At 49.1% G+C, this 25040-nt stretch overlaps 2 protein-coding genes and 1 long non-coding RNA gene across 3 annotated transcripts in view; 1 reads left to right on the forward strand and 2 right to left on the reverse strand.

Annotated features, from left to right (window-relative positions):
* The window catches only part of LOC124479587 (multidrug resistance-associated protein 1-like), a 31984-nt gene extending 7379 nt beyond the window's left edge, over window positions 1-24605 (reverse strand). The window contains exons 1-23 of the mRNA XM_047038385.1: window positions 24522-24605; window positions 23696-23816; window positions 20162-20338; window positions 19436-19561; window positions 18596-18733; window positions 16355-16480; window positions 15697-15758; window positions 15294-15425; window positions 14833-15033; window positions 14410-14587; window positions 13939-14100; window positions 13649-13741; window positions 7983-8186; window positions 7535-7681; window positions 7027-7114; window positions 5437-5633; window positions 4663-4839; window positions 4036-4203; window positions 3501-3684; window positions 2720-2795; window positions 2142-2259; window positions 1153-1360; window positions 218-528 (exon numbers count right to left, since the gene is read on the reverse strand). Of these exons, the coding sequence (XP_046894341.1) occupies window positions 218-528; window positions 1153-1360; window positions 2142-2259; window positions 2720-2795; window positions 3501-3684; window positions 4036-4203; window positions 4663-4839; window positions 5437-5633; window positions 7027-7114; window positions 7535-7681; window positions 7983-8186; window positions 13649-13741; window positions 13939-14100; window positions 14410-14587; window positions 14833-15033; window positions 15294-15425; window positions 15697-15758; window positions 16355-16480; window positions 18596-18733; window positions 19436-19561; window positions 20162-20338; window positions 23696-23737 (3315 nt within the window). The 5' untranslated portion in view covers window positions 23738-23816; window positions 24522-24605. The remainder of the gene's footprint in view (window positions 1-217; window positions 529-1152; window positions 1361-2141; window positions 2260-2719; window positions 2796-3500; window positions 3685-4035; window positions 4204-4662; window positions 4840-5436; window positions 5634-7026; window positions 7115-7534; window positions 7682-7982; window positions 8187-13648; window positions 13742-13938; window positions 14101-14409; window positions 14588-14832; window positions 15034-15293; window positions 15426-15696; window positions 15759-16354; window positions 16481-18595; window positions 18734-19435; window positions 19562-20161; window positions 20339-23695; window positions 23817-24521) is intronic.
* LOC124479583 overlaps window positions 1-25040 on the forward strand; it is a 272624-nt gene that overhangs the window by 57103 nt on the left and 190481 nt on the right.
* On the reverse strand, window positions 9007-12645 carry LOC124479707. Its single transcript, XR_006957454.1, has 3 exons — window positions 12249-12645; window positions 9675-11761; window positions 9007-9535 (listed from the first exon to the last, which is right to left on the reverse strand). It is a non-coding gene; the product is annotated as an uncharacterized LOC124479707 (long non-coding RNA).

A 25040-nucleotide genomic window follows, 5' to 3' on the forward strand; every position in this document is an offset into this window, starting at 1 on the left:
AATAAGAAGTGATGTCGGTTTTATATTTCAAAAAGTGTACAATTGAAATAACAATAATAGTATGTACTTCGCCGCATGATACGGGTCAGATTCTCTCTGAGCTTCAGTAGATACCAGTAGCTAACCAATTCTTCAACAACAGGAAACAATCTTAAACATCCAGATGTTTCCGGAAGGGTGATGCGGTGCGATGGGAGGAGTCAGCGGGCCGGCCTACCTGCACGAACATGTACAGCAGGGCGAGGGGCAGGAGCACCACGCTGGCGAAGGGCGTGGCCATGAGGACGATGATGCACACCTCCAGCAGCTTGAAGACGTACCCCAGCATCATTTTGAGCCCGTCGGGGATCATGCAGTCGATGGCGTCGATCTCCTTGGCGAAGCGGTTGAGGAGGTTGCCGCTGGGCGTGCACTCGAAGAAGGACATGGGCGAGTGGAGGACGTTGTTGAGGAGGTCCGTGTGGAGGTGGCGCGAGGCGATGATGCCCCCCAGGGAGATGGCCACCGTGGTGCCGAACACGGCTATGCCTGCGGGGTTCACAGCCAGGAGAAAGGGTCGAGGCGTATTTTTAGGTTAAATTGTAAATTATGGCTACTTATATTTTATTTTGTATTCCCTTTAGTATTAGCTAGACCCCCCTTAGTATTGGCTAGACCTTGCTCCTTTTGTATAGTTAGTCCACATATTTAAGTTTCAATATTCCTATATGTTTAATGTATGCACCTCCCTGCCAAAGTAAATTCCTTGTTTGTGCAAACATTCATGGCGAATAAAATCAATTCTGATTCAGATTCTGAAACGAGGGTTAGAGTTACGGTTAAGGAAACGTCAACTGAACATAATGCATTTCCTTCTTGGTGTTTTCTTCAAGAGATGCTTTTTTGTGTTTGTCACGGGGTAGATGTCCTCACTGCTCAAATCAGAACCACTGCTATAAAAGCCACACAACACCAAATCCGACGTGCTTTACATTTAGTCATTTAGCAGACGCTCTTATCCAGAGCGACTTACAGTAAGTACAGGGACACTCCCCCCGAGGCAAGTAGGGTGAAGCGCCTTGCCCAAGGACACAACGTCATTTGGCACAGCGGGGACATGGCACATTTATGGCGAAGGCCCGCCGTTCGCTCCAAGCTCCACCCCCCACCCACCTTGAGCAAATCCCAGCGCTCCAAACACGCCCAGCTTGAGGTCGGTGTCGATCTGGGTGCCGTTGACGATGGGGTCGTCAGCCCAGAGGCTCAGCCAATAGTTGTAGGCGAGGGAGGCGCCCTGCTGGAAGGCGTAGAGGAGGACGATGGGGATGATGAAGGCTAAGCCAATCGTCTTGAAGTACTCAGAGTACATCTCTAACTTCACCTGCCGAGAGAGAGAAAGAGAGAGAGAGAGAGAGAGAGAGAGAGAGAGCGAGAGAGAGAGAGAGAAAAAACAAAAGTGAAAAAACAAAATAGGAGGGAGAAGAAGAGTTCTCTTCCAGGAATACACTGACAGACAACGTGCAGGCCAACGAAAATGCTTCCAGACAGTGCGAGTTCCCAGGTGACCTAGCAGGACGTGACGTAGCAGGACGTGACGTAGCAGGACGTGACCTAGCAGGACGTGACCTAGCAGGACGTGACGTAGCAGGACGTGACCTGGCAGGACATGACCTAGCAGGACGTGACGTAGCAGGACGTGACCTGGCAGGACATGACCTAGCAGGACGTGACGTAGCAGGACGTGACGTAGCAGGACGTGACCTGGCAGGACATGACCTAGCAGGACGTGACGTAGCAGGACGTGACCTGGCAGGACATGACCTAGCAGGACGTGACGTAGCAGGACGTGACCTAGCAGGACGTGACCTAGCAGGACGTGACGTAGCAGGACGTGACCTGGCAGGACATGACCTAGCAGGACGTGACGTAGCAGGACGTGACCTGGCAGGACGTGACGTAGCAGGACGTGACCTGGCAGGACGTGACGTAGCAGGACGTGACGTAGCAGGACGTGACCTGGCAGGACATGACCTAGCAGGACGTGACGTAGCAGGACGTGACCTGGCAGGACGTGACGTAGCAGGACGTGACGTAGCAGGACGTGACCTGGCAGGACGTGACGTAGCAGGACGTGACCTGGCAGGACGTGACAGACTCCTCACCCTCCCGGTGTTGGCCTTGTCAGCCTCCGTGAGCTTTCCCAGGTCCTCGGAGTCCTGCTGCTGGTCCAGGTCAGAGATGGCTTCCATGGCCTGGATACTGGCACTGCTCATGTCACAGCTGGGCAGGGGGGGAGGGGGAAGCGAGAGAGAACATGAGATTACGCTTGCATCATTAATTGACATGAGTTTAGCTGTTCCAACTTCCTGCATGGACCACATTTGTCAGTCCTTGCGGTTGCCACCCGTATCTACCGATTGTACCACCTTTGCCGTTAATCGTATGTAACCTGTCTCCTACTCTAGACAGACATGACAAGACTTGGTTCTACCTTGGTTAAGGGTATCGCTCGGCTTGCTGGCCCAGAGGCCACGTCCACGGGTGTCCTGCAGTACGACAGCTTACCCGATGAGCCTGTGTCCTGAGGTACGACAGCTTACCTAATGAGCCTGTGTCCTGCCGTACGACAGCTTACCTGATGAGCCTGTGTCCTGCAGTACGACAGCTTACCCAATGAGCCTGTGTCCTGAGGTACGACAGCTTACCTGATGAGCCTGTGTCCTGCAGTACGACAGCTTACCTGATGAGCTGCTCCTTAGAGAGATCGATGGAGAAGTCTGTCATGCTGAGGCGAGAAGAGACCGACTTGCGCTTTCCTGGAATGAAAACGCGACAGTTTTCAACACGGTGCCAAGCAAGTGTGGCGGTTCGGGTTGAACCCTGGCGGGGAGAATACTTTCATCACCCGATATTCGAACACGTCCCTTACTGTACCGCTAATTGTTAGTGTGGGGACGTTTTAATGGCCTTTTGACATTTGTGGGAAATTGACTGTACCGTCCACCCCTAGCCCTGTACTTCCTGTGTTGACGTACAGGGACTCTTAAGGTTTGTGTACGTCAGATTTATTACGACAAACACCTTATTTTAGTACATCCCATTTAACGTCTTTCTTTTCGCATTGTAATTTGTGGTGTGTTTTATGAGATCCTCATAAATTTATTTATGAGATCATTCTTTCCCTCCATATATCCATCCATCTTTATTTTTATTTTGAGATAAACTCTTTCAAATATTGTCTCCAGCACTTCAACATTGGTGAGAACACCAAACCTGTACTCTAATTTGAGGTATTACAATAAAGGTCATATATCTGCGGACTGTCCCTTTAGTCAAGTCTGGCCTTAGCCTGAAAACGCTACAGTGTACTTCTGTGTGACCTGTGTAAGGCCCCACTGTGCTCTACCCCCTGTGTGACCTGTGTAAGGCCCCACTGTGCTCTCACCCTTGTGTGACTTTTGTAAGGCCCCACTGTGCTCTCCCCCCTGTGTGACCTGTGTAAGGCCCCACTGTGCTCTCACCCTTGTGCGTGGAGCTCTCTCTGCGCTCTGTGCCGGCAAAGACCCGGATGAACTCGGCAAACGCCCCCTTCCTCCCCATCAGCTCCAGGTAGGAGCCCATCTCTGTGATCTCTCCCTCCACCATCACCAGGATCAGGTCGGCCTGGGGCAGGTAGCCCAGGCCGTGGGTCACCAGCACACGAGTCTAAACACACACAAACACACGGTGAGACAGTATGTGGACACGTAACTCGAATCAAGGTTCAAGCACACATGTGGGCCCAGTTTCCCAGATATGGATTAAGCCTGGTCTTACAGACTAGAAAACATTTTCAATGTCAATGAATTGGTCTCTTACTTTAGTAGTAGGTCTATTCCATGTCTGGGGAGCTGGGCTACAATGTTGTACATGCAGAGTTAGGTTGTCATTTCAAGCAGACAATCTCGAAACGACGGCTGTCTCGCTGTGTCACTTTGATGTGTCTGTAAATGTGCATCTCCGTGTTCGGTGTTGCGCAACAAAGCGTGCCCTCCATCTCTGGCTCTGCCTACGGACCTTGTCTTTGAGCACGCCCTTGGGCCCCACCACCCTGTCGAAGATGTGCTGGCCCACGTGGGCGTCCACGGCGGAGAGGGGGTCGTCCAGCAGGTAGACGTCCGCCTTCCTGAAGACGGCCCGGGCCAGGCTCACCCTCTGCTTCTGGCCCCCTGACAGGTTTAGACCCTGGAGGGACCCAGACTGAGGTGAGGGGCACGGTACTCATCGCATGACTTCATCCATCCGTGGTTCCACGCATTCCATCATTTTTTTCTTCCATCCACTCATCCCATCGATCCATGTATCGATTCATCCATTCTGCCATGATTCTACTATTCCTTCCATCCATCATCCATTCATCCATCCATGATATATTTATCCATCCATCCATGCAGGTTCTCTAGAAAAAACGTGCAAGGGTGAGGTTACAGTACCCTCCTGAAGAGGGCGGTAGACAGGGATGGAGAGAGAGAGAGCGGGAGGAGAGGAGACGTTTGAACTTCCTGCTCTCTAAAAACCCCTTCCTGCCCTCTTATGACTAGCAGCGTCCACAGACACCCCCCCCTGACAGGCACTGCCAACTCAAGTTTTCCGCACAACAAAAAGAACCAGGGTCAAGAGGATTTCCGGGGGGTTTTGTGGTACCTTCTCCCCGATCTCGGTGCCGTCTCCAGCGGGCAAGATGTCCAGGTCTGGCAGCAGGGCGCAGGCCTCCACCACCCTGTGATACCAGCTCTCCTTCCTCTCCTGGCCAAACAGGATGTTGTCTTTCAGAGTGGCGTTCTGGATCCAGGCCTGCTGGGGGACATAGGCTACCGAGCCCTGGAACACACACACACAAACAAAAACACACATTAATTTCTCTTCTCTCTTTTCTGAGATTCATCACGAGCTTCTACTTTCAAATCTCTAGAGTCGCTTCAGTGTACGCCGTCATCGGAGAACACAAAATATGCCGGCACATAGCATAGTAATAGTTCAGCTCAGCTTTGCACTATTTGCTATTAACAAATTTCAAATTTGAAAAAAAAAATTTTTTCTCACTATTAACAAATATAAACTACAAATAAACCATCCGAAAACCCGCAGCATGGGTGTCATCCTGCCCTGAGTGCCCAGCAGCATGGGTGTCATCCTGCCCTGAGTGCCCAGCAGCATGGGTGTCATCCTGCCCTGAGTGCCCAGCAGCATGGGTGTCATCCTGCCCTGAGTGCCCAGCAGCATGGGTGTCATCCTGCCCTGAGTGCCCAGCAGCATGGGTGTCATCCTGCCCTGAGTGCCCAGCAGCATGGGTGTCATCCTGCCCTGAGTGCCCAGCAGCATGGGTGTCATCCTGCCCTGAGTGCCCAGCAGCATGGGTGTCATCCTGCCCTGAGTGCCCAGCAGCATGGGTGTCATCCTGCCCTGAGAGGACCTAACCTTGACGCAGACGGAGCCGCTCCTCTTCTCCATCTCCCCCAGCATGGCGGACAGCAGCGAGGACTTCCCCGAGCCCACGTGGCCCACCACGGCCACCAGGGAGCCCCTCTTCACCCGCACGGTGATCCTCCGCAGACTCGGCGGGCCCTCCCGGGCCCACGCAAAGGTGCCGCCGTCTATCACCACGCCGTCGCCGTCTGGAGGACGGGGGGGGGGGGGGGGGGGGGGGGGAGAGAGGGAGGGAGGACAGGAGGGACAAGGGGAGGAGGGAGGACAGGGGAGGAGGGAGGACGAGGGGGACAAGGGGGACGGAGGAAAAGGGGGAGGGAGGAGTGAGCCAAGGCAGGGAGTGGGAGGAGAGACACTTGTGTGACAGACAGAGGCAGAGACAGAGTTAGAGACAGAGGTAGAGACAGAGGTAGAGACTGATGCAGAGACAGAGACAGACATGGAAATACAGAGACAGACAGACAGAAAAGAGATTAAGGAAAACTACCACTGCTCCCTAAACATTATAAGCTTTTCTTAATTATAGTTCGGAGACATGCAGCTTTAGTAATCCCCATATATACATGACTCCATATCCTGTTTGGTAGGCCTCAAACCATCCCAGTTATTCTCTTACTGTACACACACACACACCGTCATGTTGAAAGAGATCTGACGCTCACACACACACACACTATTAAAACACCCACAACAACCCCACACATTCGTCACATCAGTGCGAGGCAGTAATCGTGTTAACCACAATGCAATGAAAGGCCTTGAGATGAAACAGGACTGTAGTGGGTAGAGTCTGGGCCTGCGGGGGGGGGGGGGGGGGGGGGATTAGCTGAACTGGGCGATGTGGTGTCGGGTGCCTGAAAAGCACCCTTTCCCAAACTGGTCTGCCTTTTGGATGACCGTGTGACAGTACGTGACTTATCATTTCAGTGGGGTTGTGTAGAATAGAAGTAATGTGAAGCTGCACGCTCAGCACTGTGAATGTGTGTCTTCCCACTGTTTAGGTTTGTGTGTCTGTGTGTCAGTGTGTGTGTGTGTCAGTGTGTGTGAGAGAGACTGTGTCTGTGTCTGTGTGTCAGTGTGTGTGTGTGTCAGTGTGTGAGGGTGTGTGTGTGTCAGTGTGTGTGAGAGAGACTGTGTCTGTGTCTGTGTGTCAGTGTGTGTGTGTGTCAGTGTGTGTGTGTGTGAGAGAGACAGTGTCTGTGTGTCAGTGTGTGTGTGTGTCAGTGTGTGAGGGTGTGTGTGTGTCAGTGTGTGTGAGAGAGACTGTCTGTGTCTGTGTGTCAGTGTGTGTGTGTGTCAGTGTGTGAGGGTGTGTGTGTGTCAGTGTGTGTGAGAGAGACTGTGTCTGTGTCTGTGTGTCAGTGTGTGTGTGTGTCAGTGTGTGAGGGTGTGTGTGTGTGTGTGTCAGTGTGTGTCAGTGTGTGAGGGTGTGTTAATGTGTGTGTGTGTGTCAGTGTGTGAGGGTGTGTGTGTGTGTGTGTGTCAGTGTGTGAGGGTGTGTGTGTGTGTGTGTCAGTGTGTGAGGGTGTGTCAGTGTCAGTGTGTGTGTGTGTGTGTGTGTCAGTGTGTGTGTTTCCATACCAGGGCTGTAGGGGGCTCTCTCCACACTGTCAGGCTTGAGCTCGTCCTGGCACAGGAACTTTCCCAGGCGCTTCAGAGAGACGAGGGCCTGAGCCAACACAGCACATCCCCTCATTATAGCCTCCACTCACAACACACTCCACACAGCCGCATGTACCCTAACCAAGACTTAGGTCTTGGCACGTGTTTGGGTACAATACAGCCAAAGTTCTATTTTGTGCTATGATATACAGTAAATGCTGGTTGAGATCAAATGTTCCTGAGTTTTATTACTAATGTTTATGAGACTTAAACAGTTTATAATGTCTAGGAGGGTAAAACAGAGGTTATGCCGGTCAAGATTCTGTAGACTGAAAAATCTGGGATTCTAAAGGAACGCAAAAATCTGTTGATGCAGATAGTACAAAGTACAGGTGGACTGTCATTCAATGGTTCAAACTTCATGTGAATGTCAATATCAATGGCGACCGGCGTCGTCCCCTAGTTATGACATCATTTGACCTCTGACCTGCATGGTGGTGCTCATGGCGAAGGGCAGCTGACTCAGCGGGGTCTTCAGGATGTTGATCAGCGCCATGGAAACAAAGACCTTCTGGGCGTCCAGGACGTTTTTGTCGTCGATCAACACGTAGACTCCGAACATGGCGAACGCAATCTGCGGAAGGTGCAGTGTCCCGTATGAATGAATCTTGATCTTTCCAGCGATGGTCTCACGTGGCCTAGATGGCCGGTGGTGTACCGAAATCAGTGTCATATCAAAAACTAGGACCAGGGGGCGCTGTTCAAATACCTTACCATACTGTTCAGCAAATGTTCAAGCACTAACCCTAACCTTTACCCTAACCTTTACCCTAACAGTTGCCGAACAGTGGTGGAAGGTGCTACGACAGCAACCCCCCTGGTCAGTTTTTGATTTTCGGTAAGACCGGCGTCGACAGTCATTGGTTCTCACTCACCAGGAAGGAGGAGGAGTTGAAGGAGGCGATGGAGATGGAGTAGAGGACCTGGGATCTCTTCAGGGCCTCCAGCTCTTTCTCCCGGAGGCCCTCCACCCGCTCCAGGAAGGCCCGCTCCCAGGCGTAGAACTTCAGGATCTTGATCCCCCCCAGGATCTCGTTCATCAGCTTGATCCGGCCGTCCAGGAACTTCATCTGAACCTCCTGGGAACGCGAGGAGGCACGGGGGGACATGGTTACGGAACGCGAGGAGGCACGGGGGACATGGTTACGGAACGCGAGGAGGCACGGGGGACAAGGTTACGGAACGCGAGGAGGCACGGGGGACATGGTTACGGAACGCGAGGACGGAAGAGAGAACACGGAGACCGCTGAAAGCGAAACAATTACTGTCGATTGGAAGCAGTCGGCTAAAGGTTCAATCCTGCAAATGATCAAACAGAGTATTTTAATAATGCCATATTGTGATTTTTTTATAGCCTCAAATGCCTAATCAAGGCATACCCAAGTACATTTAAAGCTGATCTTGAACCATTTGGAGCACATGCATGGTGTGGGTCTGTTTTGAAAGGTGACACTCGCGAGGGTGTTCCACACCCATCAGATTCACTGTAAATGCTACTGGTTTAAAAAAAGTTTGAACACAATGAAATTTAATATTATGTTTGTATTCAGACACCTGCAGATGACTATAACTGGGAGCTAACAGTTGAAAGGGGTCAGATGGCTGAGCAGTTAGGCCGTCGGGCTATTAATCAGAAGGTTGTTGGTTTAGCAGACGCTCATTTAGCAGACGCTCTTATCCAGAGCAGTACTTACAGTACGTACAGGGACATTCCACCCGAGGCAAGTAGGGTGAAGTGCCTTGCCCAAGGACACAACGTCATTTGGTACGGACGGGAATCGATCCGGCAACCTTCTGATTACTAGCCCGATTCTCTAACCGCTCAGCCACCTGACTCCATCCAGCATAAAACTTTATACTGCTTCTTTCCCCTTCTGGAAATGAAACGCTGTACATACAAGTCAGAACAAGCGCCACTGTGGAAAAGAAGTTTATATAAAAGAAATGCACACCAAACTTTTCACATCCATTTTCACACCCACATATTTACAGTTACAGCTTTTCTAGTGTTTGAGCGTCATGCCAGGTGTTGTAGCAGTCACGTTCGGAGACAAAGCACAACGCCACGTCGCAGGAGGAGCACTTCACTGGCGTCCGTAAACCGCAGTGTTTGCACCTCAGCCGACCTATGGTGCTGTCTCCACTGATGTACGCCGGCTTGTGATGCGTCTTGTCTGGAGCAACAGATGTCGTGTTTGGAGACGAAGAGCCGGGATTGGCCGCAGATTGACAGCCCACCTCCGCCAGCTCCTCGATGAGGACCTCTCTGAAGGCCTTCTGCGCTTTCGGATGTCTTTGTGGAGGAGGAAGGCGTTCACAATCGCAATGTCCATGAAATGATACAAGAAGGTCTTATACCACCGCTGGGTCTTGTGCCTGACTGAATAGTACCCTATCAGGGCGTCAGAGGTCCACTCCACCCATACACCTGGAGGACAGAAGAAGAAAAAACACGCTGAGAAATGTGCCAAAACACACATGTATATAGATATATATATAGATAGATATCAACCACACATGATTACATTTCAAAAATCAGAAAACATAGTTGAATATACAGTACATACTGGTTGTAATCCTTTACCACTGGTGGAACTGGGACATCTTGTATCTCCCAGCCCTGACAGGCACCTTTGACCCTCCTCTTGACGGTGTCCCCAGAGTGTGCCGTGTGGATCGTGGAACACAGGGACACGTCCCTCGTGTCTCTCCACCGGACAAACAGCAGCGAGTCCTTCCTGATCCAGCGGATGCTGCCGCGGGGAGACTTCGAGTCCAGGCCGTTGGCGCCCGTTCTGGGGAACCCGAGGGTGTGCGTGCGGTCCCGCACGCCCAGATCCTCTTCCCAAGGAGGTTGCGGAAAAGGGCGGGACTCGTGTAGAAATTGTCGACGAAAAGTTTGTACCCGGTGCCCAGCATGCGCGTGTCCACCAGTTCCATTACCGACGCGTAACTCATCCCCTTGCCGCTGGTTCCCGGAACCTTTCCCTCGTACACAAAAAAGTCCCACGTATAACCACTGTTGGAGTCGGCCAGGACAAACAGTTTGTATCCTCAGCGAACAGGCTTATTTTTCATGTACTGTTTGAGCCCAGTGCGGGCTTTGGAGGCAACCATCCGCTCGTCAATGGCAATATCCTGGTCAGGGTGATGGTTCCTTTGGCAGGCCTCTCGAATCTCTTGGTAGAGAGGCTTTATTTTGCAAAGACGGTCGTAGGCCGCTGTACCTTTCTTCTTGTTGTTCGCTGCATCTTGCGCCATGCTACTGATGTGAATGGATCGGGTGATTCTGAGGAACTTCTTGCCGGTCATTACCTGTTTTGGGAACCGCAAGTTGTACAGTTTACTCCTTCACCAGTAATCAGTGAACATATTGCATTTGACTAAACCCATGTGGATGACCACGGACATGAAGGAAAACATGTCCTGCAATGTCAAGTCAATCCACGGTTTAGTGGAGGTCGAGTGGCGAGTGGAGGCATGACGATTGGTGTTTTGAATTATTCTCTGTAAAACAGAGTTAGTAAAAAACAGTTGGTAAAGCTGCAGGGCGGTGTAGCTAGCTGTCCGGATGAGCTGGGGTCCAGGTGGGTTGATGGGTCTGAAGGTGGGCTGTGGTGGGGTTATATCCGGAACGTCAACATCATTCCATTTCTCTTCAAACGTTTTCGTTGGCGTTCCAGGTAGACTGCCGCTTTGCCTGTTGCCCCTCCCCCGTGCCAGTGTTGCCACATTGGGCGGGTTCCCGCCCAATTGGGCTGCTTTTGATAATGCTGGGCGGGGCAAAATAGCCTTGGGCGGGTTGATCAAATTTGGGCGGGTTTCGTTACAATTGGGCGCTTTTTTTAAAGACTGAAAACATTCAAACAAACTATTTGATTGGCATGTGTTACATCCGCTACTTTCAAACCTCCCCGGCAAATGTTGGGGAGATTTGATTCTTCCATCTATTAGCCAGTAAGCTAATTGGCTTGTTCAGTGACTGTAGGGACAATCATTTGGAGTGGGGCTTTGGAATCCATGGATACTGCGATATCAACAATACTGTAAATTCTAGCAATTCATTTTTGTGTTTGTGTATAAGGGATAGAGAGGAACAATCGCGAAGGGGAGAGAACAATCGGAACAAATACAGGAGGCCTAGTAGTGTTTCTGTGCTTGTTGGAAAAAAAATAGAGAGCTATATACATTTTAAATAGGTTGGATTTTGGAGTTTAATTGTGGCTTAATCTAGCGTTACATGTCATGGCAGAATGTCATTACTTTATTGTGTTGAGCTAAAAACTTCAGGTGTAATGTTTTTTCTCATTTTGCTCTTAGTGATCTGTAAATTTAATCTCCGTTTTTGCAGATTAAAGCTTTGAATGTTTGTGGCGTATTTTCTATTGAACATGTCATGGTTTTACACGGCTTTCTGGAAAAGTAAGGATTTTGGCGGTTTTTTAAAGAAGTGGGCGGGTTTTAAATTGTTATTGGGCGGAAAACTGTCAATCTAATCTGGCAACACTGCCCCGTGCTCTGCTGGGGAGTTGGGGGAAGGGGCCCCTCGTTTGATGAGGTGCTGTCCTGACGCTTCGCTTTACGTGGTCGCTTGCTGGGCGAGGGAGAAATTTCCGGCTTCCAATCGTTATCTGAGTCTCCCTCAAATAATTCGCTATAATGAAAAAATAAAGAAATAACAGTCGTTTACAAAAGCTTTTCCATCTTTTCTGTATTCTACCTTTTTACAACACGCGGCCCCACATTTCAGAAGTTCACACAATGAGACACGCCCCTCTCCCAGGTCAACAAGGGGTATTATTTAGGATAACATTTTAATTGATCAAATCCGTCTCCGTTTTCAAAGTTTCAAACCTTTACGGCGTGGCAGCAGTGTCTGCACTTTGAAACTTTGAAACTCAAGTGCGCGGATACAAGTTTTGAATACTCATAACTGAATTGTTGTGCTTTTCAGCCTTTTGTAATTTGTACTACAAACTTGCACATGTATTTTACAAGCTTGCAAAACTGTTATATCCCCATCACGGTGTTACAAAGCGTATCTTTGAAGGTTTCAGAGTTCTGACATTAATCTCACCTCATACAAAATGTGCATAATTCAAATCCTGAACATACAGTCATATGTTATATAAGAAACATACTTGTCGAGAGTAATGTCTTCTCCCTCCAGAAACATTTCCTATGCCTCCGAGAAAACGTTTGATTCATCAGAACTTAAGTCTGATGTTTCATCCAGAGACTCATCGCTTTCACCCCGAATAATTGTATTGGGGGGTGTAGCAGATGATTTAGTTTTCTTCTTCTGTTTCGCCATGATTCAAATTCCAAAAGTGTAACCGTTTACAAAACTATACTTTTCACCTTGTACGTAAGGACACAAAACCCGGGGAATTATTTGGCTAGCAGCCAGCTATAGGCACGGATTTCATTCAGCTTTAAAACTTCCCACTAAATCGGCATGAGATTGTTTTCGGAATTTCACTGGTTACTGATGTTGCCAGTCATCCACATAATCGGACGCAATTGGCTCGATCTTTACCCAAAGCAAAGGGAGGTGGAACCTTCTTTCAATCCGCACTCTTGTTGGCTATGGACAGGACATGGATGCTCCTATTGGGTCGAATGAGGTGTCAATCGAAAGGTGGCACCAGAGCCTGTTTAAGGATCTTTATTAGACATTCTTTGGTGACACCTAGATATCGGACATTTACATGCGAAAAGGGAGGTACCCCATCAATGTAGAATAAGGAAAATCCAGCCTGGATTTTCACAAAGAACACATTTCGGCAAGAGTTCCACAGTCCATTACTGTGGTTTAATGGTGTCCCAGTTAGACTAAGTAACAAAGATCATTTGTACCGCTGAACTAGCCTGCTCATCCAGCAATCCAGTTGAATATCCAGTTGAATTTGAATGTAGCTGTGTTGTTGCAAAGAATTTCAAATTTGCGGAAAATAATCCCAAAACACAGTACCGTTAACTGTCTTTTTTTGTCCTGTCCGTGTTTGGAAACATAAGGAAATACTTTTTTTCTCACAATATGACCCAGCATGAATTAATTTACGTGTCAATGTAAATAAATAAGTTAAGAAATTATACTTATTAAACTGTTTTCAAAAGCCATTGGGGGGGGGGGGGGGGGGGGGGGGGCATTTACAAGAACCATGTTACTGTATTATGCCAAATGTGGTTAAATTGGAACAAAATAAATGAGAACATTTCTGGTTTTAATAGGATCTATTTTCCATAGCTGTCCTGCACATGTGTAACGTGGAAGCATCAAAGAGGGTCTGGAGTCAGAGGCGCGCTCTGGCTGTTGTCCCGTTCAATCTAACCCAGCTGGGTAGGGTCTGCACGAGACGCAACACTGAACTCAACTAGCCCAGCACACAGGAGCTCCCATAAGGCTACTGGGTTTGGGAAAACACTCATGCAAACAAAAAAAGAACTGTCACCAACAGTTTCAATCCCTCCATTATATGTGTGTTGTGTGTGTTTGAGTGTGTTCCTCCATTATATACGTGTGTGTGTGTTCATTCACCTGCAGCTTGCTTCTCATTTTGGCGATAAGGCCGTTGAGGGGAAAGATGAGGATCACCGTGGCGATGCCAGCCAATGCGGAGGGGCCCAGACGCTGTCGCCCGGGGAAACGGAGAGAGCGAAATGACAACAGAAATGTGGTCGATGTAAAAAGAAAAAAAGAAAGAAGGATAAGAAACAGCGTCGAGAGAAAAGAGAGAGAGAAACAGGACCTCAAATGACCAGACATCTTATTGATAAGGAGGTAGATATTACAGTGTGTGTGTGTGTGTTTGTGTTGTGTGCTGTTACCTGCCACAGGAAGAAGAGGCAGAGGCCAATCTCGATGGGAGCGACCCACACGGCGTTGAAGTAAACGACAAAGTCCATGAGCTTCTGAGTGTCGGCGGACACCAGGTTAACGATCTCGCCCACCGTGCAGGAACGCCGCGCAGCACTGTTAATCACTAAAGACTGGGGTGGAGGGGGGGGGGGGGGGGCAGGGCTGTTAATCACTAAAGACTGGGGTGGAGTGGGGGGGGGGGGGGGGGGGCAGGTGGATACAAAGTGCTCATGGATGGACGCACGACCAAGTGAGTGGACCAAAAACATATTCGGACATAAACAAATGAAAAACGACTTGACGGCGAAGGCTGCTGAGTCACCGCACAGCTTCCCCCTCACCCCCTCATCCCCTCACCCCCTCATCCCCTCACCCCCTCACCCCTCATCCCCTCACCCCCTCACAGGATCATGGGAGTTGCGGCCCCTCTCCTTCCTCACCTTCCTGTAGACCAGGCCCATGACGGCAGTCTTCACCCTCATCCCCACGGTGAAGCAGCAGTACAAGTACTGGTGGTTGAACAGCGACTGCAGGCTGGACAGCAGGAACATGAGGAAGGCGTACATGTAGCCCTTCCACAAGGGGGCGTCCTCATCTCGCATGAAGCCCAGCAGCAGACTGTGGGAAGGGGGGGGGGGGGGAGTACCGCCACAAGGGTAGGGGGAGGTTGAGATGGCTATGGGATGTCTTTGTTTTGTATATTTCCTTTTTTTTGGGAGGGGGGGGGGTGTTATCGCAATGGCTTGGTTGTTTAGAGACGGTGTTGGGTCATTGACACACGCTCATACAACCTCCCTCTCCCTCCAGACACACACACACGCGCGCGCACACACAGACACACGCACACTCAGGCAGCGGCTCACCTGAGCACCTGTGGCAGGGCGAACATGAAGGCGTCGTGGATGACGAGGCAGAGGGTGCCGGTCAGGAAGTAGGGGCCGAAGCTCTGGGCCAGCGTGCGGAGGAGGCACGCCCCGGAGCTCTGCTCCCGCCGCAGCTTGGTCAGCAGCTGGGTCTGCTCCGTCAGCCTGGGAGCCCCCGAACCCCCCGCGCTGCGCTCCTTCCTGGAGAGGGGGGAGATGAGAGGAGAAGAGAAGAGGGGGAAGGAGTGGAGAGGAGGGCGGAAGAGAGGAGAGGAGAAGAGGGGGAAGGAGAGGAGAGGAGGGAGGAGAGGAGAGGAGAGAAGGGGGGAGGAGATGAGAGTCAGACGCAGCACTATGGTATTTTGTGAATGATAAACAGTACTTTCTCTCTCTAATCTGCACTATGGCGTGTATATAGTTATATGTAGCACAGCATTTGGTGTGTTGTCCTAAAGTCTCACTGCTGCAGGTTGGCACACTGGCGGGCCCACTCCCTCTCCAGGTCAGAGATGATCCTCTCTGAGCTGTCCCTCTCTCTCAGGGACCACAGGTCCTCCGTCTGCAGGGGAGAACGATAGCCCCGCATCACCAGCCTGGGGGGAGAGGGGGGAGGAGAGAGGGGGGCGAGGAGGGGAGGAGAGAGAGAGAGGAGGAGAAGGGGGAGAGGGGGGAGGAGAGAGAGGGGGAGGAGAGAGAGGGGGAGAAGGGGGAGAGAGGGATGGTGAATGAGGGAAGGGGAGAGTGGTGGGAAGAGAGGGAAGATAAAGGGCTTTGAGAGCAAGAAAGGCGCATTACAAATAATGCATTACTATTATTCCTATTATTATGGATATAATGATGGTGAGGACTACTTAGCAGTCGTACCCACTAAACCACCAGAAGAAGAACTGGGAGAGGAAGGAGGCGTCCTCTTCAGGACACGGGTTCTGCAGGGGACAACACACACGCGTGTCACAGTGGCTGATCTTCCTCACATCAACATTCCTCCATTATCTGGGTCCGTAACGACACCTTAACAGCAACGTTCGCTGTGCAAATGACTGTCTGACTGCTGTGTCACTGGAACAAACCTACCGGTGCTCTCCTGTCCTCCCCCCCTTCTCTCTTTCTCCTTATTACTTCACCCCCCAACTGATTTTAGTTGACTTATATCTTTACTGCTGCTCTCTCTCTTTCTCTACTTCTCTCTTTCTCTACTTCTCTCTCTCTCTCTCTCTCTCTCTCTCTCTCTCTCTCTCTCTCTCTCTCTCTCTCTCTCTTTCTCTCCCCTCTCTCTCTTGCTCTGGTCTGGTGGCGTGGAGTGGGATGTTGTGGTGCTGTCTTGTTCTCTCTCTCTCTCTCTCTCTCTCTCTCTCTCTCTCTCTCTCTCTCTTTGTTCTCTCTCTCTTTCTGTTCTCTCTCTGTTCTCTCTCTCTGTTCTCTCTCTCTGTTCTCTCTCTCTGTTCTCTCTCTCTCTGTTCTCTCTCTCTCTCTCTCTCTCTCTCTCTCTCTCTCTCGCTATCAGCGCCGCTTGCCCTCTGACCTGGATGTGCGTGCGCTTGGCTGTGATAGGCCGCTGGTCAGAGAAGCAGCAGAGGATCATCTGCGTCAGCTGGAGGGAGAAGCACACGAAGAAAGCCACGAAGCGCATGGCGTCCGCCGAGAAACCCTGGGGAGACACCACAAGATCAGGACTACTGATTGTCTGGAGCCTTCTGACGAGGAGACGTCATTGGATGATGTGTGGTCATCAGGCTGGGTCATGTAACTAACAGTTACAGTTCTAACAGTTAGAAGGAAAGGACAGGTGGGTGTCAAGCTGATTTGGGGGTTGGTCTGACTTTGGGATCGAACCGCACAAAACTCACAAAAACACTTCGCTTTTGAGACCTTTGAAATCTTAAAAAAAAAAAAAATACACTTAGCACTTACAGTAAGTATGTCATTTTTATTTTGTTGTAAAATAATTTCAAAAGAATGGAGCTCACAAGCTTTGAAATAGCAGTGGTTTCATCACATCCATTTGAAATTAAAGGCTTTAAAAAATCCATGAATACAATATTCAACTAGCATTTACCCGTACTCAGGTCCACAGTGCACATCAGTCACACACAAACAAAAAAGTCAAAAACTGCAAAAACAAGACAGCACCACAACATCCCACTCCACGCCACCACACCAGAGCAAGAGAGAGAGGGGAGAGAGAGAGAGAGAGAGAAGGGAGAGAGAGAGAGAGAGAGAGAGAGAGAGAGAGAGAGAGAGAGAGAACAAGACAGCACCACAACATCCCACGCCACCAAGACCAGAGCAAGAGAGAGAGGGGGAGAGAGAGAGAGAGGAGAGAGAGAGGGGGAGAGAGAGAGAGAGAGAGAGAGAGAGAGAGAGAGAGAGGAGAGAGAGAGGAGAGAGAGGAGAGGAGGAGAGAGAGAGAGAGGGGATGTTCATCCGGCCACATGTCCCTCATCCTGGGAGCTCCCGTCCTCCCCCAGTCTACCTCACTGCCACACATTTCATACCATTCTATATTCCATCCAGACTTCATCCACCTACACACTGAAACACACAGACACACACTCCACCATACACACACACTCAACCATACCCACACACTCAAACACACATGTTCAAACATGCACTCATATAGACACATGCGAAGTCACACACACTGAACGGGAATGAACACTCAAAACCCCAACCGCCGCCATGGTGACCATACTGTACATTGCTCTGGTGCCACACCCCTACCGCCATGGCGACCATACTGTACATTGCTCTGGTGCCACACCCCTACCGCCATGGCGACCATACTGTACATTGCTCTGGTGCCACACTCCCACCATACCTCAGTCAACACCGGGGGAGTGCAGGAGGCCACACGGGGAATATTATGGGTTGGCCCGAGAAAGTAAACAATGAGGGCCACCGTGTGTGTGTGTTTGTGTGTGAGGTTTCACATAAGGCTCCTCAGTATCTGTGTGGGTCCGTTTGTGTGTGTGTGATCATGCATGTATGTGCTGAAGTGTGTGTTTGTGTGTGCTTGCGTTACATGTGTGTGTGTGTGTGTGTGTTGGTGTATGTGTGGTTCCCATGATTTCACGTCAGTTTTATAACGACTCCAAAACATAGGAAGGTATGTGACTTTTGTTGGGGAAACGTTATCTACATGGAAGAATCCTACCTCAGTCAAGGGATTGGTAAACATTGCACAATGCTGTGTTACACACATTTATGGACTTGCTTTATTCAGTCATAAAGCAGCTGGCAAATCCACTGGTAGTTATGGCTTTCACCACCAAACCTAAGTCGGCGATTACAGACGTGTGTGAGTGTACGGTAGGAATATCTCATGTGCAGTGTGTGTGTCCGTGTGTACGCTTATAATTACACAAATTAACCCACCAAATTCTGTCATCTGTCATACAGTGCATAGATCAACTTCAGATTCAAATATATTCCAATCCCTTCCCTTTGCTGTGCATCATTTGATACACACATAGAGATAATGTAGGTATTGCACACACACCCACACACAGTAGGTAATGTAGGCACTTGTTTGTGGGAGCACCCCAGATGTAGGTTGCTGTGTGTGTGTGTGTGGGAGAGAGAGAGAGAGAGAGAGAGAGAGAGAGAGAGAAAGAAAAGAGAGAGAGAGAGAGAGAGAGAGAGAGAAAGAAAAGAGAGAGAGAGAGAGAGAGAAAAGAGAGAGAGAGGAAAAACAGAGAAACTTTACCGACATATGCTTGGGCTCCTAGATGTGTAGCGTGAAGGTTTGGGTCAGCCTTACCTCATCGATGATCTGCTGGATGTTGGCCCTGAGGGGAACGAGGGAGCAGACCACAGCCAGGGTCCAGAAGAGGAAGAGGAGGATGGACGAACGGACACCCCTCAACCTCTCCAACTGGATCACACACACGGCCAGGAGCTGGAGAGGAGAGGAGGGGGGAGGCGGAGGGGGGAGGGGGAGGTGAGGAGGAGGGGGAGAGGAGGAGGAGGGGTAGGGGGAGGGGGGGAGGGTAGGGGAGGAGGGAAGGAAGAGGGGAGTTGAGGGGATAATTTGTCAGTCATTACTTTCCCATAAACAAATATAATTCATTGAACACCTTTTGAATTCGGCTCAGGAACCCTTTGAAAAACTCTGCCGAACTCCCAGTCTATTTCGGACTGCTTGTTACGACGGGTCATCTTGTCTGAATGTGTCTCCTTAAAAGGAGCCTGGTTGGGTTATCTTGCCTGGATTGGCTCTAAAAAGCTCGCTAACTGCAGTCTCTTGTTGACTGTGGTGTCTGTGAACCAAACCACAGGTGGAGGATGAACTGTAGTTCACAGTGGTGACATGTACAGGAGCACGCCTATATGCACACATGGACCATATGGTCCTCATTGTTCTGTTCTCTCGCTAAGTACGTCTGTTTGGATCCGAACGCATCCCAGTGTCTGGCTTTCCAATGGGTGTGGGCAGCGGCGTTTCTGGGCCCCCTGGCTAATGCGGGCCCCAACACCTACATCATACAGGACAGTCTGGGGATCTGCTGGCCCCCCTGTATGACCAGGGCCCTTCGGATCCTCCGAACTCCCCCCCACCCCTTGTTACGGACCCCTGTGTGTAGGGGTCAGAGGGCCTTACCATGGTGAGGCTGCGTATGACAGGGCTGAGGAGGAAGACCATGTGCTGCTGGATCTCCTGGTGCCTCTTCACCAGCAGGTAGAAGACCTCCAGGAGGCCGAACGAGGCCAGGCACATGCCCAAGACCTGGGGAGAGGAGAGGGGAGAGGAGGAGAGGGGAGAGGAGGAGAGGAGGAAAGGGGAGAGGAGGAGAGGAGGAAAGGGGAGAGGAGAGGAGGGGAGGAGTTGGGAGGGGAGGGGAGGGGAGGGGAGGGGAGGGGAGGGGAGGGGAGGGGAGGGGAGGGAGGGAGGGAGGGAGGGAGGGAGGGAGGGAGGGAGGGAGGGAGGGAAGGAAGGAAGGGAAGGGAAGGGAAGGAAGGAGGGAGGGAGGGAGGGAGGGAGGGAGGTAAGGGAAGGGAAGGAAGGAAGGAAGGAAGGAAGGAAGGAAGGAAGGAAGGAAGGAAGGAAGGAAGGAAGGAAGGAAGGAAGGAAGGAAGGAAGGAAGGAGGGAGGGAGGGAGGGAGACGGGAGGGGAGGGAAGGGGCCGTGGATCTGGATGAGGATCTACATGTGGATGTTCTACACAGAAAGAGTAAACACACACACACACCAAAGTACAAGCGCGCGCTCCAACATGGAAGCAAAGTACGCACGCGCGTTATCACACGTCACATGCAAACAAACACACACACATCAAATACTGAAGACAACGATGTGAAATCAGACACACACACACACACACCTTACCATCTTGGCACAGCAGAGGCTGGACATGGAGATCCGTCCATGATCTCTGAACCAGAGGAACAGGACGTACAGGGGGGCACACAGCCAGAGGTACAGACAGGGGAACCACACCAGAACAGTGTGCTGGAAACACTGGGTCAGGTCTGGGTGAGGGGTGTACCACGTCAGGTTCCAGTCCTGAAACACACAACACTACAGGTGAGCAGGGGCGATTCCAGACACAAGGGGTGGCCCGCCTCTGACTGGGCATATAGCCAATCGTATTTTAAGATATTGGGGTGGCCAATCAGATTTCAGGGGTGGCCCGTGCCACCCTAGGCCACTCCCTGAACACGCCACTGCAGGTGAGCACATGCGTGTGAGATTGATTTCAAAGTCTTTCCGATTTTTCACTTCTCCCGAATCGTAAACATTCCCCACAGCATATAAGTGTTACCTGTGGTCACTTTCTTGTTCTTTTGTTGTCATTAAGAAATTGTGCAGACGGTGGAGAGAAGAAAATGTATTTGTCAAGGAGTCAGGGTGCAACTTCCAGTGAAGGTTTGACTAATTTCTGGGAATTTATCCTGAGGTTTCATTTGAGTCACACTCTGGACGTGAATCTCTTTTTTGTATCGGCGGAAACTTTCTCTGGTGTGTTGAATCAATGGGAGGTTGTAAATGGTGATTTGCACAAAGAACTTTACAGTAAACCTCTATGAGTCATGCCCAGATGGTACTGATTGATACAATCTGGATGTGAGTGTCTGTGTGTGTGTGTGTGTGGGTGTGTGTGTGTGTGTGTGTATCTGTGTAAATGTGTGTGTGAACATTCACTGGTTTGAGATGAATGAGTGCAAACTCATCAGTGAGTTCAAAAGAAATAGCTGACCAGTAAATGTCATCTCTCTCCTTCCTCATTTAAAATCACCTTCTTTATATATCTTTCCTGAAACATGCCCTTACAACCATGTCCTGTTCTCTGCAGTCTGGAGGGGGGAATTCGTTTAGCTACCCATCTATTTTTCAATGCGGTTAAGTAGGGGACAATTTTCGAAGTGACATCTCCTGGTTTGGACGTATTTTGGGGGTGGCCTCAGGAAGTGAACACGACAAACTGGAGGAGTGATTCTCCCACTCGCTTCTTTATTTCGGTGATGTGGGGTGTGGAGGGGCGGTTAGAACAGAGGCTCAAGGGACAAAGTCTTTGTGGTTTACTGTGGATGTGTGTGTGTGTGTTGATTTTGTGTTGCTCTCAGTTAGTGTACTGTCTGTAAGTGTGTGGATGTTACGTAGACATACTAATGTGTATGTGTCGTGCGTGTGTGACACTAGACTGTGATGTCCCATTATCTCACGCTCAGTCTGTGGTCTGCACAGGTTTGGATGTGTTGAATGTGTCATATTCACAGACAGGTTACGGGATAGAGACACATGTTTTTTCTCCTAAATATTTGACTTAATGACATTCAAATATATCTCTGTTCACCGCTGGTGTGGGATTGGTAAAAACACCCAAGTTTCACCGGGTACATCAACACTCTGAGTCTGCTATAGATGAGGACTAGTCTCAACTCTGTGGGCATAGGCAACAACTGGCACTTGCACAGCCGCGTTTACATTTTAGCGTGCCAGTGTGAAATGGCCCTCGCTAACGACGGCACTCTTGGTAATTAAAGAAAAACGGTATCACCAACTTGCCACTTCAGTCACGATAGGATGAGTACACTGCAGAGATGGTCAAGGTCTGCGCGCGGAAAATGAACCTGAATACGATGGTTACAGTTTAAAAGGTAAAGTCGGCTTAGATCAGGATCATGCAGAAGTTAATCACTCATACAGTGGTGATGTGAAATAGGACTAGAATACTACGAAATTCTTCGAAGGTCAGTAAGGACAGTTGCAATATAATAATCAAGCCTAACTAATGTTTCAGTGTATAAATAACGTATTAAGATTACATTAACTATGTAACAGCAATACCAACAGTAACCACATCAAAGTTACACTGCTACATATTCGTTGTGGTTAGCGGTAGGCTACAAGATATTACACAAGTGAATCTTGGTGGAGGTTGGTCTTTCCAGGAGTAATTGGATATTAAAACTGCTCTTGTTAACCTTTCACTGCCCCTTTACAACATTGACTTACCCCTTTCAGCTCTTACCAATCTGTGCCTTGTTATATTTTTGTAATATAATTAACAATTCATAGATCCCTATTTACTTACAATGTGTCACTATTGCTATTGCTACGTAAATTACATGGTAGTTCATGTAACCTTAATGTGGAGTATAAAAATCCCTTATTGGAGCTGAATTGATCCTAAATTCCTGATATGCATTGTAAAAATAAAAAACTTTAAGACATTCACACCAGCTCTTAATATTCTTCACATGAACACATGGGTATTGTAAATGGTCTATTAATAGCGCTTTGCTTTTGTACACGGAAGGAAAGTCACGGAGAAACGTGTTACCTTCTGCCAAGCCTTGCTAATGAGCAAGAGTTCAACATGAAGGGAAAGATAACATGTTGCTGGAGTTTGCCACAACCCTGCACATTTTACAACAATAGTCAAACAGCTTTATGAATGCTTGATAAAGCCCTCACACAATACTGTAGGTTTTGGTTATTGATTGATGCTTGCTCAAGTTGAGTTTACCCCAGTGAAGTCTTCAGTTAAGTGTTCAGTTAATCATTCTCACACAGCACCCGAGTACACGACATCACCAATATGGTTGAGTTCATTTGTTAACAAATCAATATAGATATTCTGACCACATTCCAATGATAAATTTACCTAACCCTAACCTTGTGTTGCACAAGCAATGTTGTTTTTTGCTCTGAAATACAGTGCAGTCTAGACAGCAGGTTACAATGCATCAATATACAGATGAACATTTCCACAAAGGATCATCCAGTCATATTACACCGGGTTAGTGCAGCAAAATGGGACTAGGTAAAGTCTCGAGGACTTACAAACCGGTCAGTAACTGTAGAAAGGTAGACATTTTGTGCGAGGACATAGATGTCGACTGTATGGGCTGTGTCTGCAGGGAGACACCTGATCTTAGAAGAAAACCGAACTGTCTGCTGAACACATTTCCTACATACTACTCTTTGTTTAACCCTTTAACCAAAGTTTGAGTTGTATTGATTGTGTGCGTGTGGTATTGATGGGGGTGGTGGGGAGAGGGCGGGGGGGGAGGGGGAAGAGACTGAAGAATAACGTTGACCTCAGGGAGACAGAGGGAATAGGACAGTAAACACACTTTCAAACTGAACAGAGCAAAGTCTCACGTAGTATCTTTTCTCTTGTCTACCTGCCCATGCATGACAAGACTTTGTTCATCCCTGGTAAAGAATTATTGGTGTCATAGAACTGTTCATTTGCCCTTCCATTGCTGCACTCAAACACTTTTTAACTTCATTTGGAAGGAAGAAACGACAAAGAAGTCGTCTTTGTAATCGTGTCGGATTCGTTGCAAAAATGAATTCAGAAGAACGACTTGTCCCTTTTTCCTTCTCCCTCCCCTCGTTCCTCTCACTCACCCAGAGCGCATCCAGACCGCTGAGGCTGCACAGATCATCCATTCCTCCTCCCGTCCTCCTCCTCCTCTCCTCCTCCGCTTGTCCCTTCTTTGCTTTCTTCTTCAGGGAGACTCCTGTCTTCCTTCAAAGAAATGAGGGTTTTCCAGGTGAAGAGGCAAAGTCCTCTTCTTCGTCTCTCTCCCTTTTCTCTCTCTCCTTCTCTGTCAGTATATGTGTGTGCCTCTCTCTCTCTCTCTGAGGTAAGGTGTGTGCATGACTTCAGTGCTCCGATACAAGTGTGTTTTTCCGTTATACTTTGAAGGTGTAATTCGTTGTTGTGTGTGTGGTATGATATCTTGTTTCTCTGTAGCTCTCCTCTCTCTCTATCTCTATCTCTCTTTCTCTCTCTCTCGATGTCTGTGTTATTTTTTCAGTATTTCTCAAGGTTCCCGTTGCTGAGTCAGGGTTTTCTGGTGAGCATACACGCGCACACAGACACTATCTGTTCTGTCTCAGTCACACTCCGGTCGAGTAATGAGTACCGCTCTCAGTTTGTGTCCTGTTTTTGTGGGCAGGCCGACCCACGACGCTTATAGGTGGGGGGAATGATATTCTTTCCTCTTCCCACCCTCTCCTTCTCCTCGATTTTTCTCTGCCCTCCTCTCTGTCTCTCCTCCCCACCTCAAGCTCTCTCCACTGCTTCCCTCGTGTACTGTGGTCACCACACGACAACAGCTCCCTTACAGAAGTCAACACCCCACCCTAACACCCACCTTTTTCTTTCTGTCTTTCTCTCTCTCTCTCTGTGCTTCGGTTTGTATTTGGAAAAATGTGAATTTGACCTTACCAGTCTCGAACTCTTTAGTTTCTTCCTCCTCTTCCTCCCCCATGTGTAGTTTTCCAGTTCCCCATACCCTTCCTTCCAAATCCCTAATCCCCAAAGAGGAACCTACTGTGCCATCACTCCATGGGAAGGAAATGGCTTGTTTGTGCACATCAGAATCAGAATTCAGAATCAAGTTTATTGCTAAGTAGGTTTACACATATAAGGAATTAGCTTTGGTAGGGGGTGTAATAATAAACATAGTAAATAGAAATATAACAAAAGACAAAACAAGTACTGTAGTTAAAGGCATACATAGAAAAGTGGAACAATTGACAGTAAGGTAACAAAAAGTATGATAAGAATATAAAACGTGGAAAATGATTGTTACTTAAATAAACAGTACAGCCGTACTATGCAAGGATAATGTATGAATTATGTATGAGGTTTAAGATGAGTGTGCAATGTGCAAGACAGTACTCCAGAAGGGGTGTGTTCATGTAAATCTTGGGTGACACAAGCAATGTTGTTTTTTGCTCAGAA

The sequence above is a fragment of the Hypomesus transpacificus genome, chromosome 17 (assembly GCF_021917145.1).
Source record: "Hypomesus transpacificus isolate Combined female chromosome 17, fHypTra1, whole genome shotgun sequence".
Taxonomy (NCBI): Eukaryota; Metazoa; Chordata; class Actinopteri; order Osmeriformes; family Osmeridae; genus Hypomesus; species Hypomesus transpacificus.